The 13,024-nt window shown below is 42.7% G+C and overlaps 1 protein-coding gene across 2 annotated transcripts; it reads left to right on the top strand.

The window, feature by feature from the left end:
• Positions 1–218: 218 nt before the first annotated feature.
• Ppid (peptidylprolyl isomerase D) lies at positions 219–12,804 on the top strand. 2 transcript variants are annotated; one of them, XM_038348268.1, is made up of 9 exons: positions 219–418; positions 2,230–2,370; positions 4,293–4,399; positions 7,070–7,258; positions 8,412–8,534; positions 8,682–8,788; positions 9,978–10,119; positions 11,889–12,018; positions 12,567–12,804. In XM_038348268.1, exons 1-9 carry the CDS (start codon positions 334–336, stop codon positions 12,653–12,655), a joined length of 1,113 nt encoding a protein of 370 aa, XP_038204196.1. In that variant the 5' UTR covers positions 219–333; the 3' UTR covers positions 12,656–12,804. The 2 variants fall into 2 exon arrangements, with proteins under 2 accessions (XP_038204196.1, XP_038204197.1); XM_038348269.1 differs by lacking the exons at positions 219–418; positions 2,230–2,370; positions 4,293–4,399 and adding an exon at positions 5,013–5,408.
• The last annotated feature ends 220 nt before the right edge of the window (positions 12,805–13,024 follow it).

Below are 13,024 nucleotides of genomic sequence, written 5' to 3'. Positions count from 1 at the left end.
TGCTGGGATTAAAGGTGTGCGCCACCACCGCCCGGTTAAAGCACGCGTTTTTGGTCCCATTTTTTTAGGCGAGTGAACTGCTTCGGAGCAGCTCCTGCCCGGTCGTGGCAGAGCCGGGGCTACGGTCAGTTCTAAAGTTGCCACCGCAGCGGCCGCACGCAGGAACCGGAAACGAGGGGGGCGGAAGCGGAAACCAGAGGACCGCTTCCGACGCCGTGCCGGAAGAAGCGTTTCCAGCGTGCCGCCCGCTTCGCACGCAGCGGCGCTGTAGAATTTGTCCCCCCTGTCGCGCACGTGCTGCCCGCGTCCTGCTCCCCGGCGCCTGCGGTGAAGATGGCGCACCCGTCCCCGGCAGCCAAGCCTTCCAACCCCAAGAACCCGCGGGTCTTCTTCGACGTGGACATCGGCGGGGAGCGAGGTGAGCGGCTCCCGGGCTCGGGGCCTCCCGGCTGAGTCGGGGCCTGGGGTCGGGAGGGAGCTGGCAGCCTGCAACCGCCCCGGAGCACGGCCTGGCATCCACGAGTTCAGGTTGCGCCTGCTCCCTTGTAGGCGATGCCTTGGTTCCCTCGGAAGTTTCTCGAATTTTCTGCTTCAGGGATCGTGGCGTCCCTTACGTTTGTCTCTTGATTTGGTCGCGCTTCCCTGCAGCCTTTGCACCGCCGTTTATTGTAAAATGAAATGATTGGATGGGCGTGGTGCATAGTTCGGAGTGCTCTTTGGGTAGCTGGCCGCAGGCTTCTAGTCACGCCATAGGACCCTTGGCACACGCAGTACATCTGGAGCCACGGTGTCGTTTACCAATTAAAAGTGACTTGCTTAGTGCTTTTTCCTCGTTCCTGATTGTAGCCACAGTTCGAGTAGGCGATCGTTTCTGTATTTTGGCATCTTGCAATTGAGCGCCACAACTGTGTAGTTGCCTTAGATTTCGATCTAAGAAGTCTTAAGCCAGCGTTTCTCAAAACCTGTGGGTCGCAATCCCTGGGTTTCGAACGACAACAGGGTCACATATCAGATACTTACGATTCATAAAAGTAGCAAAATTACAGTTACAAAGTAGCAACAAAAATAATCTTATGGTCAGGGGTCATCACACCATGCGGAACTGTATTAAAGGGTTGCAGCATTAGGAAGGTTGTGAACCCGAGCCCTAAGCCCTTGAGAACCAGGTGGGGGACATGTTACTTTAAATACGACTTATTCTGAAACATGTCGCAGAGCTGCTGGCTAGAAATACTGGGCGGGGAACACATACGAATTTCCATGTGCATTCCCTTTGTTTTGGAACTAAGGTTTTATTGTTACTGTCTTTTGAGTCGTTGGGGGCAGTATCCACAGAGCACGGAGAGCGACTAAATTCTAAAAAGCCCAGGCAGCCTGACCATTCCTGTAGTATTTGTCTTCTGTTGGTTACATGGTGATTAGAAGTTCTTAAAGCGGGGCCACTGAGACAGCTCAGCAGGTGAAGGTGTCTCCTGATCTCCTCACTGCATGTCTCAGTCCCACACATAGAATAAATACTTTTTTAAAAAAAGCCTGAATATTAGTTAATGATTCAGGATTTTAAACCATTTGCACTTATGGTGTGCTTTCTATGCTGCTACTCAACTGGATGCGGTAATTGGTTATAATCTCTGTGATGTTCAAATTTAGATAGATGAAGCTCCCCTTAGACTAAATAGGAATATTAGAAAAATGGCAATAAAACCTAACAGTTCCATGGCTGGGCTTTTATAGCCAAGGAAAATAAAGTTTGTATCACCCCTGTGTCAGTGCAGTGCTATTCCCAGTCAAGAAACAGCAGCAGTCTAATGCTTATCAAAGCATGGATACCTGCAGTGTGCTGTGTACACAGACTATAGCACTGCCCTTGAAAGGGAGGAAACGTCACTGCATAACTGAACCTAGAGGACGTTAGGCTGAGTGAAGTAACCCTGCAGCAGGACCTCACTTTCATGGAATCTTTAAAAAGTTGAACTCAGATAAGTAACAAGAACGTTCCCTGGGGCTGGGGAGATGTCAGGCAAAGGATACATAATTTCATTTAAAGAGAGGTAAGCTCAAAAGATCGTAAGTTTACAGCATTGTAACTATAGTTAATAGCATGTTGTTAAAGAGAGTTAAGTGACCATCCAATCCAACCATGTGTTACTCCCTGGTTAGGTATACTAGTTATTCTTTTTTTATTTACCCATTTCCACAATGACATGATTTTCTTTTCTTTTTCTTCAGTTGGCAGAATTGTTTTAGAATTGTTTGCAGATATTGTTCCCAAAACTGCAGAAAATTTTCGCGCATTGTGTACAGGAGAAAAAGGCACTGGAGCTACAACTGGGAAACCTCTGCATTTTAAAGGATGTCCTTTCCACCGAAGTAGGTGTATAAACTCCTCTGGTTGTCCTGAATCGATATCAGTCCTGCTCCTAGGAGCTGAAGAGTGGAAGTTTGGGTCAAAGGTCTAACGACTTAATTTCTTGACGGATGCTTGGACACAGGTGATAGATAGATAGTTCAGTGTCATAGAGGCTTGGCTGTGAGCAGTGGGATTGATTGTGAGCACACTAAAGTTTATCTGCGGGGAAATGGACAGCCCAACTTCGTCTGTCTTCTGACTCTCCTCTTCAAACCATTTCATCAGGAAAGAAAAAGCATGAACGATAGATAAGCTGGTCTTAGGTCATTTGACAGCCTGGGCAGAATTGTTTGAGAAGCCTCTGAATATTTGGTGTCTTGGACACCCTGGTAATGTGTGATTAAACTGCCATTTCACACGGATTATTTGAGTGTTGTCCTGGTAGTTTGTAGGTTCAGTAGTCATAAGTTCAGGAGCTCTGTGCTCTCACCATTTATTTTTGCATCTAATAAAAGTCTAAGTAAATAGTAGATATTTATGGACTTACTGTTATGGATAAATTATAGTATCGGTAATTTTCCTGATTGCAGGGAATTGAATCCAGGGTTTTACTATACCCTGATCTTCACACCTACTCCAGTAGTTTGATTTTCTTTCTTTTCCTTTTGTTTTTTGAGACAGGGTTTCTCTGTGTAAAACCCTGGCTCTTCTGGAACTAGCTTTGTAGACCAAGCTGGCCTCAAACTCACAGAGATTCCCCCTGTTTCAACCTCCCAAGTGCTAGGATTGAAGGCATTTGCCACCACTGCCTGGCTTTAATTTTCTTAAAGATACTGTTAAGGAAAAAGTATGGTAATAAAAATGCATTTAGAAAACAGTTAACATAGGAAGGGAGAGGTGGCTCAGCAGGTAAGAGCACTTACTGCTCTCTGAGAGGATCTAAGTTGAGTTCTCTCTATCCATGTCTGGTGACTCACTACCTCCTGTAGGTACAGCTTCGGGGAATCCAACACCTGGCCTCTGCAGGGCCCTGCACACACGTGACATACCTTTACATAGACCCACACATACCAATGACTAATGCTTAAAAGAAGAGAGAAAGAAAATAAGATAGTTAACACAGTAGATTTAACACTTTACAAAAGCACTTGGCTAGAGTTGGAAACGTGGCCCGTGAACTTAAATCACAAGCTGGATGACTAGGCCTACACTGTTTTTACAAATATGATTGTCTTGAATTTTGGGACATGTTAGACAGAGAATACTTTCATGATAAGGCCCCGAGAAATATTTTGAGTGCTGGGGTTCTGCTTGGGCAGAATTACCGAGGGCTTTCTACATTTTTCCAAGGGAGAAGCCCAAGGAAGTGGGACATGGATACTTCCCAACTTGTGTTTCTTTTTCTCTTGGCTAATTGTGTGTTTACTACTGCAGTGTAGCCACATGCTGAGTCCAGTGAACGTGGGGCGCTTTCAAACCATTGTCTATATTATATCTATATCTATATATCTATATATCTGGCGTGCATTCTCAGCACATGCGAGTTTCCAGGTGCAGTCCTCATTGTGTGGTCAGCACTATTAGGGACAGTGTTGAGTGTTTGGCAAGCGTTATCGAGCAAGTGTCTACACAGTTTCAAGGAGTGAAATGCTTTGTAAGCAGTTCGTGTTGGAAGGGCACAGATGATCACGTTATACAATGGAAGACTGGAACTAGGTCTGCCTTTTCTGCTTCAGTGACAGATTTATAGTTCAAAAACTAATTTCTTGGGAGCTGGCGAGTAATAGAAGTGCGCTGGGGTTAGGGCTGGCGGGGTGGAGGCAGGGAGGGCGAGGTGCGCTGCTGCAGCTGTGCTCAGGGCACTGTCTTTATCTCTCGCTCACTGATGAGCGCTGCCGTGCTCTTCTGTTTCAGTTACTAAAGCCATATTCCTTTTCTGCAGTTATTAAGAAGTTTATGATTCAGGGTGGAGACTTCTCAAATCAGAATGGGACAGGTGGAGAAAGTATTTATGGTGAAAAATTTGAAGATGAAAATTTTCATTACAAGGTAAAGAAAAATTCTTGTTTTTTTCTAATATAAAGATTATGTTTTTGAGACATACTTGCATTAAGATACCAAGAAAAATATCTTTTGAGCGTGACCCAATTGCTCTCCTTTTATGTCAGACAGATGCTCCGTCTCTCAGCTGCCTCCCTTTCCATATTGAGACTGGTTTTCACCTCGTTGCTCAGGCCAGCCTTAGACTCACTGTAGCCCAGGACTCCCAGTCCTTTTTACTTACACTTCTTAGCGGCTGGGATGATAAACTGAGTCAGCAGGCGTGGTATGGATTATATTTTTCTTATAAAAAATCATTTGTGAAATGTTTCTAAGGGTGTGTGATGCTGGGCATGCATGAGCTCAGGGTCTTGTGCATTCTTGGCAAGTTTTCTACCGTTTGAGCTACGTCAGAGTTCAACATGCATCTTCAATGTGGAAAGGGTTTATCCAGTAACAATTTTAGTTTATTTTATTTATTTATTTATTTTTTTTTGGTTTTTCGAGACAGGGTTTCCCTGTAGTTTCTAGAACCTGTCCTGGAACTAGCTCTTGTAGACCAGGCTGGCCTCGAACTCAGAGATCCGCCTGCCTCTGCCTCCCGAGTGCTGGGATTAAAGGCGTGCGCCACCACCGCCCGGCAACAATTTTATTTTTGAGACAGTGTTTTACTGTGTAATCCATGGTGGTCTTGAAATTACCATCCTCCTGCATTGCCTCCTGAGGTTGGCATGGTAGATAAACTTTGCCATACCTGGGACAAATACAGACTTAATCTACTACAATCAGTTTTTATATGCTTCTGTTAAGCCAGTGAGTTTTTAAGCTCCCATGTGGCAAAATTAATCCCAGGAAAATGTTGTCATTATTGTAAGGATGGTAACTTGTGCATCTTTATCCTTGAATCTGAAGAACAACAAAACCACCGCTAATACCCAGGATGTCAGGGGATTCCCACCTAGCGGATATGGTTAATGTTCGGGGTGTATTGCACCATTCCCGTTCTAAGAACAGACATGTAAGTATAAAAGTAAAACGAGGTCTTTGGAAATGAGGAGTAGAAGGAAGGTCATTTTAGGGTGAGTCGGAGAGAGAGTTTCTGATGCTCAGTTGTGTCACTGCGCCAAAGAGCCAATAAAAGATGAGGCTATTTAAAACACAAGGGACAGTGGAAGATAATACATAATATGCATGTAAATGCTAAGTAGATTGTATTTGTATAACTTTGATAGGCGTTGACTGTCCTTTATATGAAATGCTTTATTCTAGAAATATTTCAGGTTTCAGGATTATTTGCATTTTGAAATGTTTGCATAGATCTTATAGGTTGAGCATCCCTAGTCTGAAGTCTTAAAGTTGTTGCTAAAAAGTTTCAGATCTTGTAACATGTCTGACTTTGGTTTTCAGATTAGGAAAGTTCAACCTTTAGGATGGAACTTGTGTAGACCAGGCTGGGCTTGAACTCACAGAGATCACCTGTGTCTGCTTCCTGAGTGCTGAGATTAAAAGCATGTGGAACTACACCCAGCCCTTGTGATAGGAGAAAGACTTAGATCAAGTTAGTGGGGGAGACACTGAGGAGATTTGATCATAAGTTAGGCAAACAGGGCCTCAGGTAGCTGAAATTTTGCTAATTTGGGACGGAATACAGATATCAAGATGACAATGGTGACAGCAACAGGGAACGGCAGTGGAAAGCCAAGAAAGCGTACGGTGTGGTAAACAGTTAAAGCACCAAACAGTGCTTTCAGGTATGACATATTCCTGACCATCGCGTTGATGAAAAGATAGGCCTGAGGAAGAGAAGACTTAGCTGTAGCTTTGTGAAAATTCAGTGACCCTGAAAGCTGAATTGGATTTAGGTGAGCTCACAGGTGTCTTAGGTGTGGGAAAAGTGACCTTAGAGTTCTGAGGTGTGCACTAGAGATATATGTTCAGAAAGTCAATGCTATGCAGAGTAGAAAAGCTAAGAAACTCTTGCTCTTGAACGTGCTGATTGCAAGATTTTCTTTTTTTCTTTCTTTCTTTTTTTTTTCTTAAGATTTGTTGTGTATACGGTGTTCTGACTGCATCCATGCCTGCACGCCAGAGCAGAAGAGAGTACCAGACCTCATTATAGATGGTTGTGAGCAACCATATTGCTGGGAATTGAACTCAGGACCTCTGAAAGAACAGCCAGTGCTCTTAACCTATGAGCCATCTTTAGTCTCTGAGTTGTTTATTTACCTGCATAAAAGCCATAAGATTGGAATTATTTTCCAAATTAGAGAAGTACTTTTTGAATAACTTGTCTCAGTTTGGGGAAGAGGAAGAGTCATAATGTAGGCCAATTTCTGATTGTGGGAAGACTGTACAGGTAGTCTCAGAAAAATAGTAACTGCCACTGAGAAGAGCAAAGTAAATTGCTAGATGTCCTCAGTGTGGCATCGTCATCTTTAAGATTGACGTGTAAGCATCTCTTGCAGATGGCCAGTTTATAAATACCTGCCTCTTAGACACTTTTGTTTTATCCATGTAAGGTTCTTAAAGTACAACCAGAACAGGGTACTTACACACTTAGAGTGAAATTGTTAGAGAAGAGTGAGTAGTGAGCACTCTGTCAGGTGGAGAGTTGGGAAGAGGAAATGCGGACTAAGGCCTCTAACTTTGTTTTCCTTTTAATGATTTTTATCTCTGCAGCATGATCGGGAGGGTTTGCTGAGCATGGCAAATGCAGGCCCCAATACAAATGGTTCTCAGTTCTTTATCACGACAGTTCCAACTCCTCATTTGGATGGAAAACACGTGGTATTTGGTCAAGTAATTAAAGGACTGGGTGTGGCAAGGATGCTTGAAAACGTAGAAGTGAATGGTGAAAAGCCTGCCAAAGTAAGTGACAAGTCACAGTGAGACAAGCCTGCCTGCCTAGCTGCCATGTCAGAAGTGCAGCTTCCACGGGTCGGGTGACTGCTAGCTAGAAAAGGAGGAAAGAAGCTGGGATGCTTTTGCTGTAGGAGCCTGGATTGGCCACTTTTCTCTGAAACTTTTTTAAACAGTGGCTAAGAAGATTAGTTAAAAGGAAATAAGTTTATTTCTTTTTCCTTTGAAAAAATCCTTTCCATGGATTGTCTAGTAGTCCTTTTGTCTCTGCTAATGCTACTCATGTGCTAGGGTTAAACACTGCCCAACAAAGAGATGTTAATTCTTGTTTTAGCTCCAGTGTGGTCTAACAGTGATCTATGTAAGATTGTTGGAGTCTTCCTATACCCGAGGGTTTTAAGTGTTTCAGATTGTATTAAGCAGAGTGACCATGAGAGACACTTTTTTTTTTTTTTTTTTTTTTTTTTTTTTTTTTTGGTTTTTCGAGACAGGGTTTCTCTGTGGCTTTGGAGCCTGTCCTGGAACTAGCTCTTGTAGACCAGGCTGGTCTCGAACTCACAGAGATCCGCCTGCCTCTGCCTCCCAAGTGCTGGGATTAAAGGCGTGCGCCACCATCGCCCGGCCCCGAGAGACACATTAAGTAACAAGACTGCAGGAATTAGAAATACCTCATAGGAGGCATGCCAGTCAGCTGTACATGACAGAAGACTGTGTTGTCTCAGCTTCATACACAGTAATGCATGCTCAGCTCACTGTGCTCTTAGCCCCCCGAACAGTAGAACACTGAGTAGTGATGCTGTCGTATTAGGGGGATGTACTGAGTAGTGATCCTGTCGTATTAGTGGGGTGTACTGAGTAGTGATCCTGTCGTATTAGGGGGTGTACTGAGTAGTGATCCTGTCGTATTAGGGGGTGTACTGAGTAGTGATCCTGTCGTATTAGTGGGGTGTACTGAGTAGTGATCCTGTCGTATTAGGGGGTGTACTGAGTAGTGATCCTGTCGTATTAGGGGGTGAACGTAAAAGGAAATGACTGTAATGTAGCAGACAGATGCACCCGTCAATCTGACAGTAGTAGTGTTGTATGTCATTCTGAGCTGTGCAGTCTGTAAAGGCGGACTTAAAGATCTCTAAGTATTCACTTCAAATTTATATTTTTGCAGCTGTGTATTATTGCAGAATGTGGAGAATTGAAGGAAGGGGATGACTGGGGAATATTCCCCAAAGATGGCTCTGGTGACAGTCATCCAGACTTTCCCGAGGATGCAGACATAGATTTAAAAGATGTGAGTACTTTCAGATGAATACACTTTAATTACTTAAATGAAGTAGAATAAGTAGTTCTAAAAGCATGATCAGCTTGTCATAATGATAGAACCTTAGCCTTAAGTCACATTCTTTACTAACATCCAACATATTTGTATTTTATACAGGTAGATAAAATTTTATTAATAACTGAAGACTTAAAAAACATTGGAAATACTTTTTTCAAATCTCAGAACTGGGAGATGGCTATTAAAAAATATGCAAAGGTTTTAAGGTAATGAAACATTTTTTAATAAATTTTAAGACTATATAAACTGAATTATTTTGAGGTAAGACTCAGACTCATGTTTAGCAACTTATTTAATAAAAAGCTGTATTGTAAGAGTTACATGTTTTGCTGGGTGTGGTGGTGTACACCTTTAATCCCAGCCCTAAGAAGGCATAGGCAGGCGGATCTTTGAGTTGGTCTACAGATCTCACTCCATGACAGTTCCAGGGCTACACAGAGAAACCTGTCTTGAAACAACAACCTCTACCCACAAAAGAAGTACATTTCTTCTGTTGCCCTGACTTATTTTGAAATATTTCAAAATCCAGAAAAGTTGAAGTGGGACTCAATTACATGTTTTTTTTAGCCCTTCCCCCAGCTCAGCATGCAGACTAAGATATAAGATAGGTATTTGGCTGTAATGCTGCTGTTTGATCATTGCACCCAGGGCATTTTCTTTTTTGACAGAGCTTTTAGCTCTGTCTGGCCTGAAACCTGCTATGTAGACGGGAGGCTGGCCTCCAGACCACAGATCCACCTTATTATTCTGTGCGGACTCCCCCTCCATTGGAATTCAGAGTGTGAGTGAGTTATCAATGCCAGGCCCTCCACTGTGCCTTTGTTATTTCCTCACGTAAGCGATTTATAATGTATATCTTGTGAATGCATGTGCCATACATGAGTAGAGGTCAGAGGACAACTGTGGGAGTCAGTTCTCTCTTCCGTGTGGTCCTGGGATTGAACTCTTTATGAAGCATCTTTTGGCTGTGTTTAAAAAATTGTGTTTGAGTGTTTGTGCATGTATATGTGTAGAGACCACCTGCATCAAACACAGAATATTTTGATATCAACACTACATTACTGCATTGCCTCTTCCCACTGAATTCAGTCATCCTAATGTAGGAATACAGGTGTGGAACTTAATTGTATCAGAAGGTGTATAATATGAACCTGAATTGTACACAGTTAGATATGAGAGTTATTGTTCGTTGTTACCTTTGGGAGAAGTTGGTGTTAAACTATCCTCTGGAGAAGCAGGGCTAGGAGTGTAGCTCAGTGGCAAGAAGGTGTGCTTAGCGGCTCACAGCCCTGGGTTTCCTTTCCTGCATCTGAAGAACAGTGTTGTCAAGGGGCAGGTATAATGTTGAAGAAGCGGTGCGGAGTTACATGTTGTCTTTATTAATATGTTCTCTAGATACGTGGAGAGTTCAAAGGCTGTTATTGAGAAAACAGATACATCCAGACTGCAGCCTATAGCCTTAAGCTGTGTGCTGAATATTGGTGCTTGTAAATTGAAGATGTCAAATTGGCAGGGAGCAATCGACAGTTGTTTGGAGGTAAGTCTTTGTGATGGTAAACCTTTGGAAGGAATGGGATTTTGATTTATCAAGGCAATAGTTAGAAAAAGGCAATGGTTCTTAATGTATTTTAGTTGCCTAGGACCTAGTGAAAATTTGGATTTTCAATTCTTTCTGCTAATTCATTAATCTTGCTTTTAGTTGTCACCTAATATGAACGAGGAATTCTGCTTTTCTTTCTCAAAGCGTGTTTATCTACTTACTTATTTGTATTACGAGCTAGATATATGTGAACAGAGAGCCAGGAATAATGAAGAATGTAGGGATGAGTGTGGTTACGCACATCTGTAATGTACACTGTAGAGGTTGAGGTTGGAAGATCACAAAGTCATAGCTGTCCTTTGCTCAAAAACGAAACTAGAGCGTGTGTGTAGAATACGCTCTTCTACCTGTGTGTCCTAAGTACAATTTTGGCTTCTTGAAGCAGGGTCTCATGTACTTCAGGCTGGCCCAAAGGTTTTCTTGCCGGCCTTTCAGTTGCTAGGATCAGACATGTTATCACCATGCTGTACTTGGTGTTATTTTAATTTTACAGTTGGGTGTGCATGCACTCTGGTGCATGTTCACCTTTATGTGAATAGCAGCAATTGAGCCTGGGTTCAGGCATGCGTGCAAATGCCTTTTATCCACTGAGTCATCTCACTGGCTTTTTTTTTTTTTTTTTTAAAGCCCAATCCTCAAAAGGCTTATGGATAAGACACATATGGGCAGATAGTTCCTGTTTGGTATTGAGACTGGTTATCACCGGTTATACAGAGAGAGATTTGTTGTAATAAGGGCCATCTTAGTACACTGAATGGTGGTTAAAAACCTTTCCAGGCTATGCTTTGTTTTTGCACCTGTGTTCAGCAAGAACTAAAGTGAGACCTGCATGTGCAGCTTAGTGGTGTAGTAGGACTTGGATAATAGTCACAGGACTGCCCTTCAGGCCAGCCTTTCCGCTTAAGTAGATGGAATGGATGATAACAGGAAATGTTATCGTTAGAAGGGAACATGCAGTAGAGGAAAACTCACATACCCACTCTGGACTGCTTCACTTCTCCTGGGAAGTAGTAATACTCCATCTTAAGAAAAAATTCTCACCGGGTGGTGGTGGTGCACACCTTTAATCCCAGCACTCGGGAGGCAGAGGCAGGTGGATCTCTGTGAGTTTGAGGCCAGCCTGATCTACAATAGCTAGTTCCAGGACAGGCTCCAAAGCTACAGAGAAACCCTGTCTTGAAAAATCAAAAAAAAATTCTCAGTATTGGCTCTCTTAAGAGCTGTCATGCAAACAGAATATATTGCTTTAAAAATGTTATTTCAGGGGAGAAATCTGTTAAAAAATGCTCATTTTTGTAGTATAACTGCCTCCCCGCCCCCATCCTTAGATTCTGTGTTCTCAGATTATGTAACTGCAGGTGGAATATTCTCTGATAAACATGTTATTGTCATCATTCCCTATAAACATAGTTGGACAAGTAGTTACATGGCAGTTGGGTGACTTATGTACCACTGAATTTTTGTTTTCAAGTGTTGGGCTGCACTTGAATTAATGACGGTATCAGAAGGCGACTGTACCTAAAACGTTTTCTGACTGGGTCCACTAGAGCTAGAAACCAGTGCAGAGCAGCATTTCCACACCCACTCAGCACCCTCGACTGGTAAACTGGCTGACACAGGTGCTCTAGCTCCCGTGAGTTGGAGCACTCAATGGAGTAACAGGTAGTTTTAGATAGAAATACTGATTTTATAACTTTTTCCCATAGGCTCTTGAAATGGACCCGTCAAATACCAAAGCACTGTACCGCAAAGCGCAAGGATGGCAAGGATTAAAAGAATATGATCAAGCATTGGCTGATCTTAAGAAGGCGCAGGAGATAGCCCCAGGAGATAAAGGTAAATTGGCAGGTTTTGTCATGAAGCTTCATTTGTCCTTCAGAGATGATCCTCATGAACTGATGAACACATGACCTTGATGTATTTATTTGTTCAGATACTGCAGAGTGCTTGTCACAGGGCCAGGCACCGAGTGTGTAGTAAACAGACAAGTCTTCACGTCCCTCTCCTGTGCAGAGCTTACATTCTAATTCTGCTCAGGAGTGTACTACTAGCTCTTTAATACACCTTCATACTGCTTCTATGACCCTTTCTGTTGGGATGCAGGTTCTGTGACCTCAATGCTAGTCAAAAAGTCAACAGTAAGATATAAGATAGAGTATTCATTGTATTTTTAAAGCTCGAGACATTCTTTCCCTGAGCTGAATGTGGCAATGACCAAAACATTCTGTGTGCTGGGTATGGTACGGGGTAGCTGTGGTAGAAAGGAACTTTGAGGTATAACAGATGACGAGTGGCCACGGCATGGGGTAGCTGTCATGACTACACTGTTGTTTTTCTAGTTTTTAGATGCTTTGAGAATTAATTCATTGCCTTTCTCCCCCCAGCTATCCAGGCAGAATTGCTTAAAGTCAAACAAATGATAAAGGCACAGAAAGATAAAGAGAAGGCGGTGTATGCAAAAATGTTTGCCTAAAAAGAATTAAACCGTGCTGAACTATTACATGTTGACTATATAAAAGATAATGTAAGTTACTGTCTACCTGTGACCCCTGATTCTTTGTCATCACTGTTTACATAGAAGTACTGATGTAGGTTCTTCTTAATAAAGTGTTACGAAATACAGTTCTGTCTCCATTTTCTTCAAGAATGATATCTGGCCAATGTTTAAATTTTAAAGTCTTAAAATTAAGTTTTGGGGCTGGAAAGATGACTCAGTGTTAAGAGCACTGGCTGTTCTTCTACAGGTCCTGAGTTCAATTCCCAGCAATCACATGGTGGCTCACAACCATCTGTAATGAGATCTAGTGCCCTCTTCTGGCCCACAGGCACACATGCTGTATAT

This window comes from Arvicola amphibius, chromosome 11, assembly GCF_903992535.2.
Source record: "Arvicola amphibius chromosome 11, mArvAmp1.2, whole genome shotgun sequence".
Taxonomy (NCBI): Eukaryota; Metazoa; Chordata; class Mammalia; order Rodentia; family Cricetidae; genus Arvicola; species Arvicola amphibius.
Note: the sequence above shows the minus strand (reverse complement) of the source record. Positions and strands in the feature narration are given on the sequence as shown.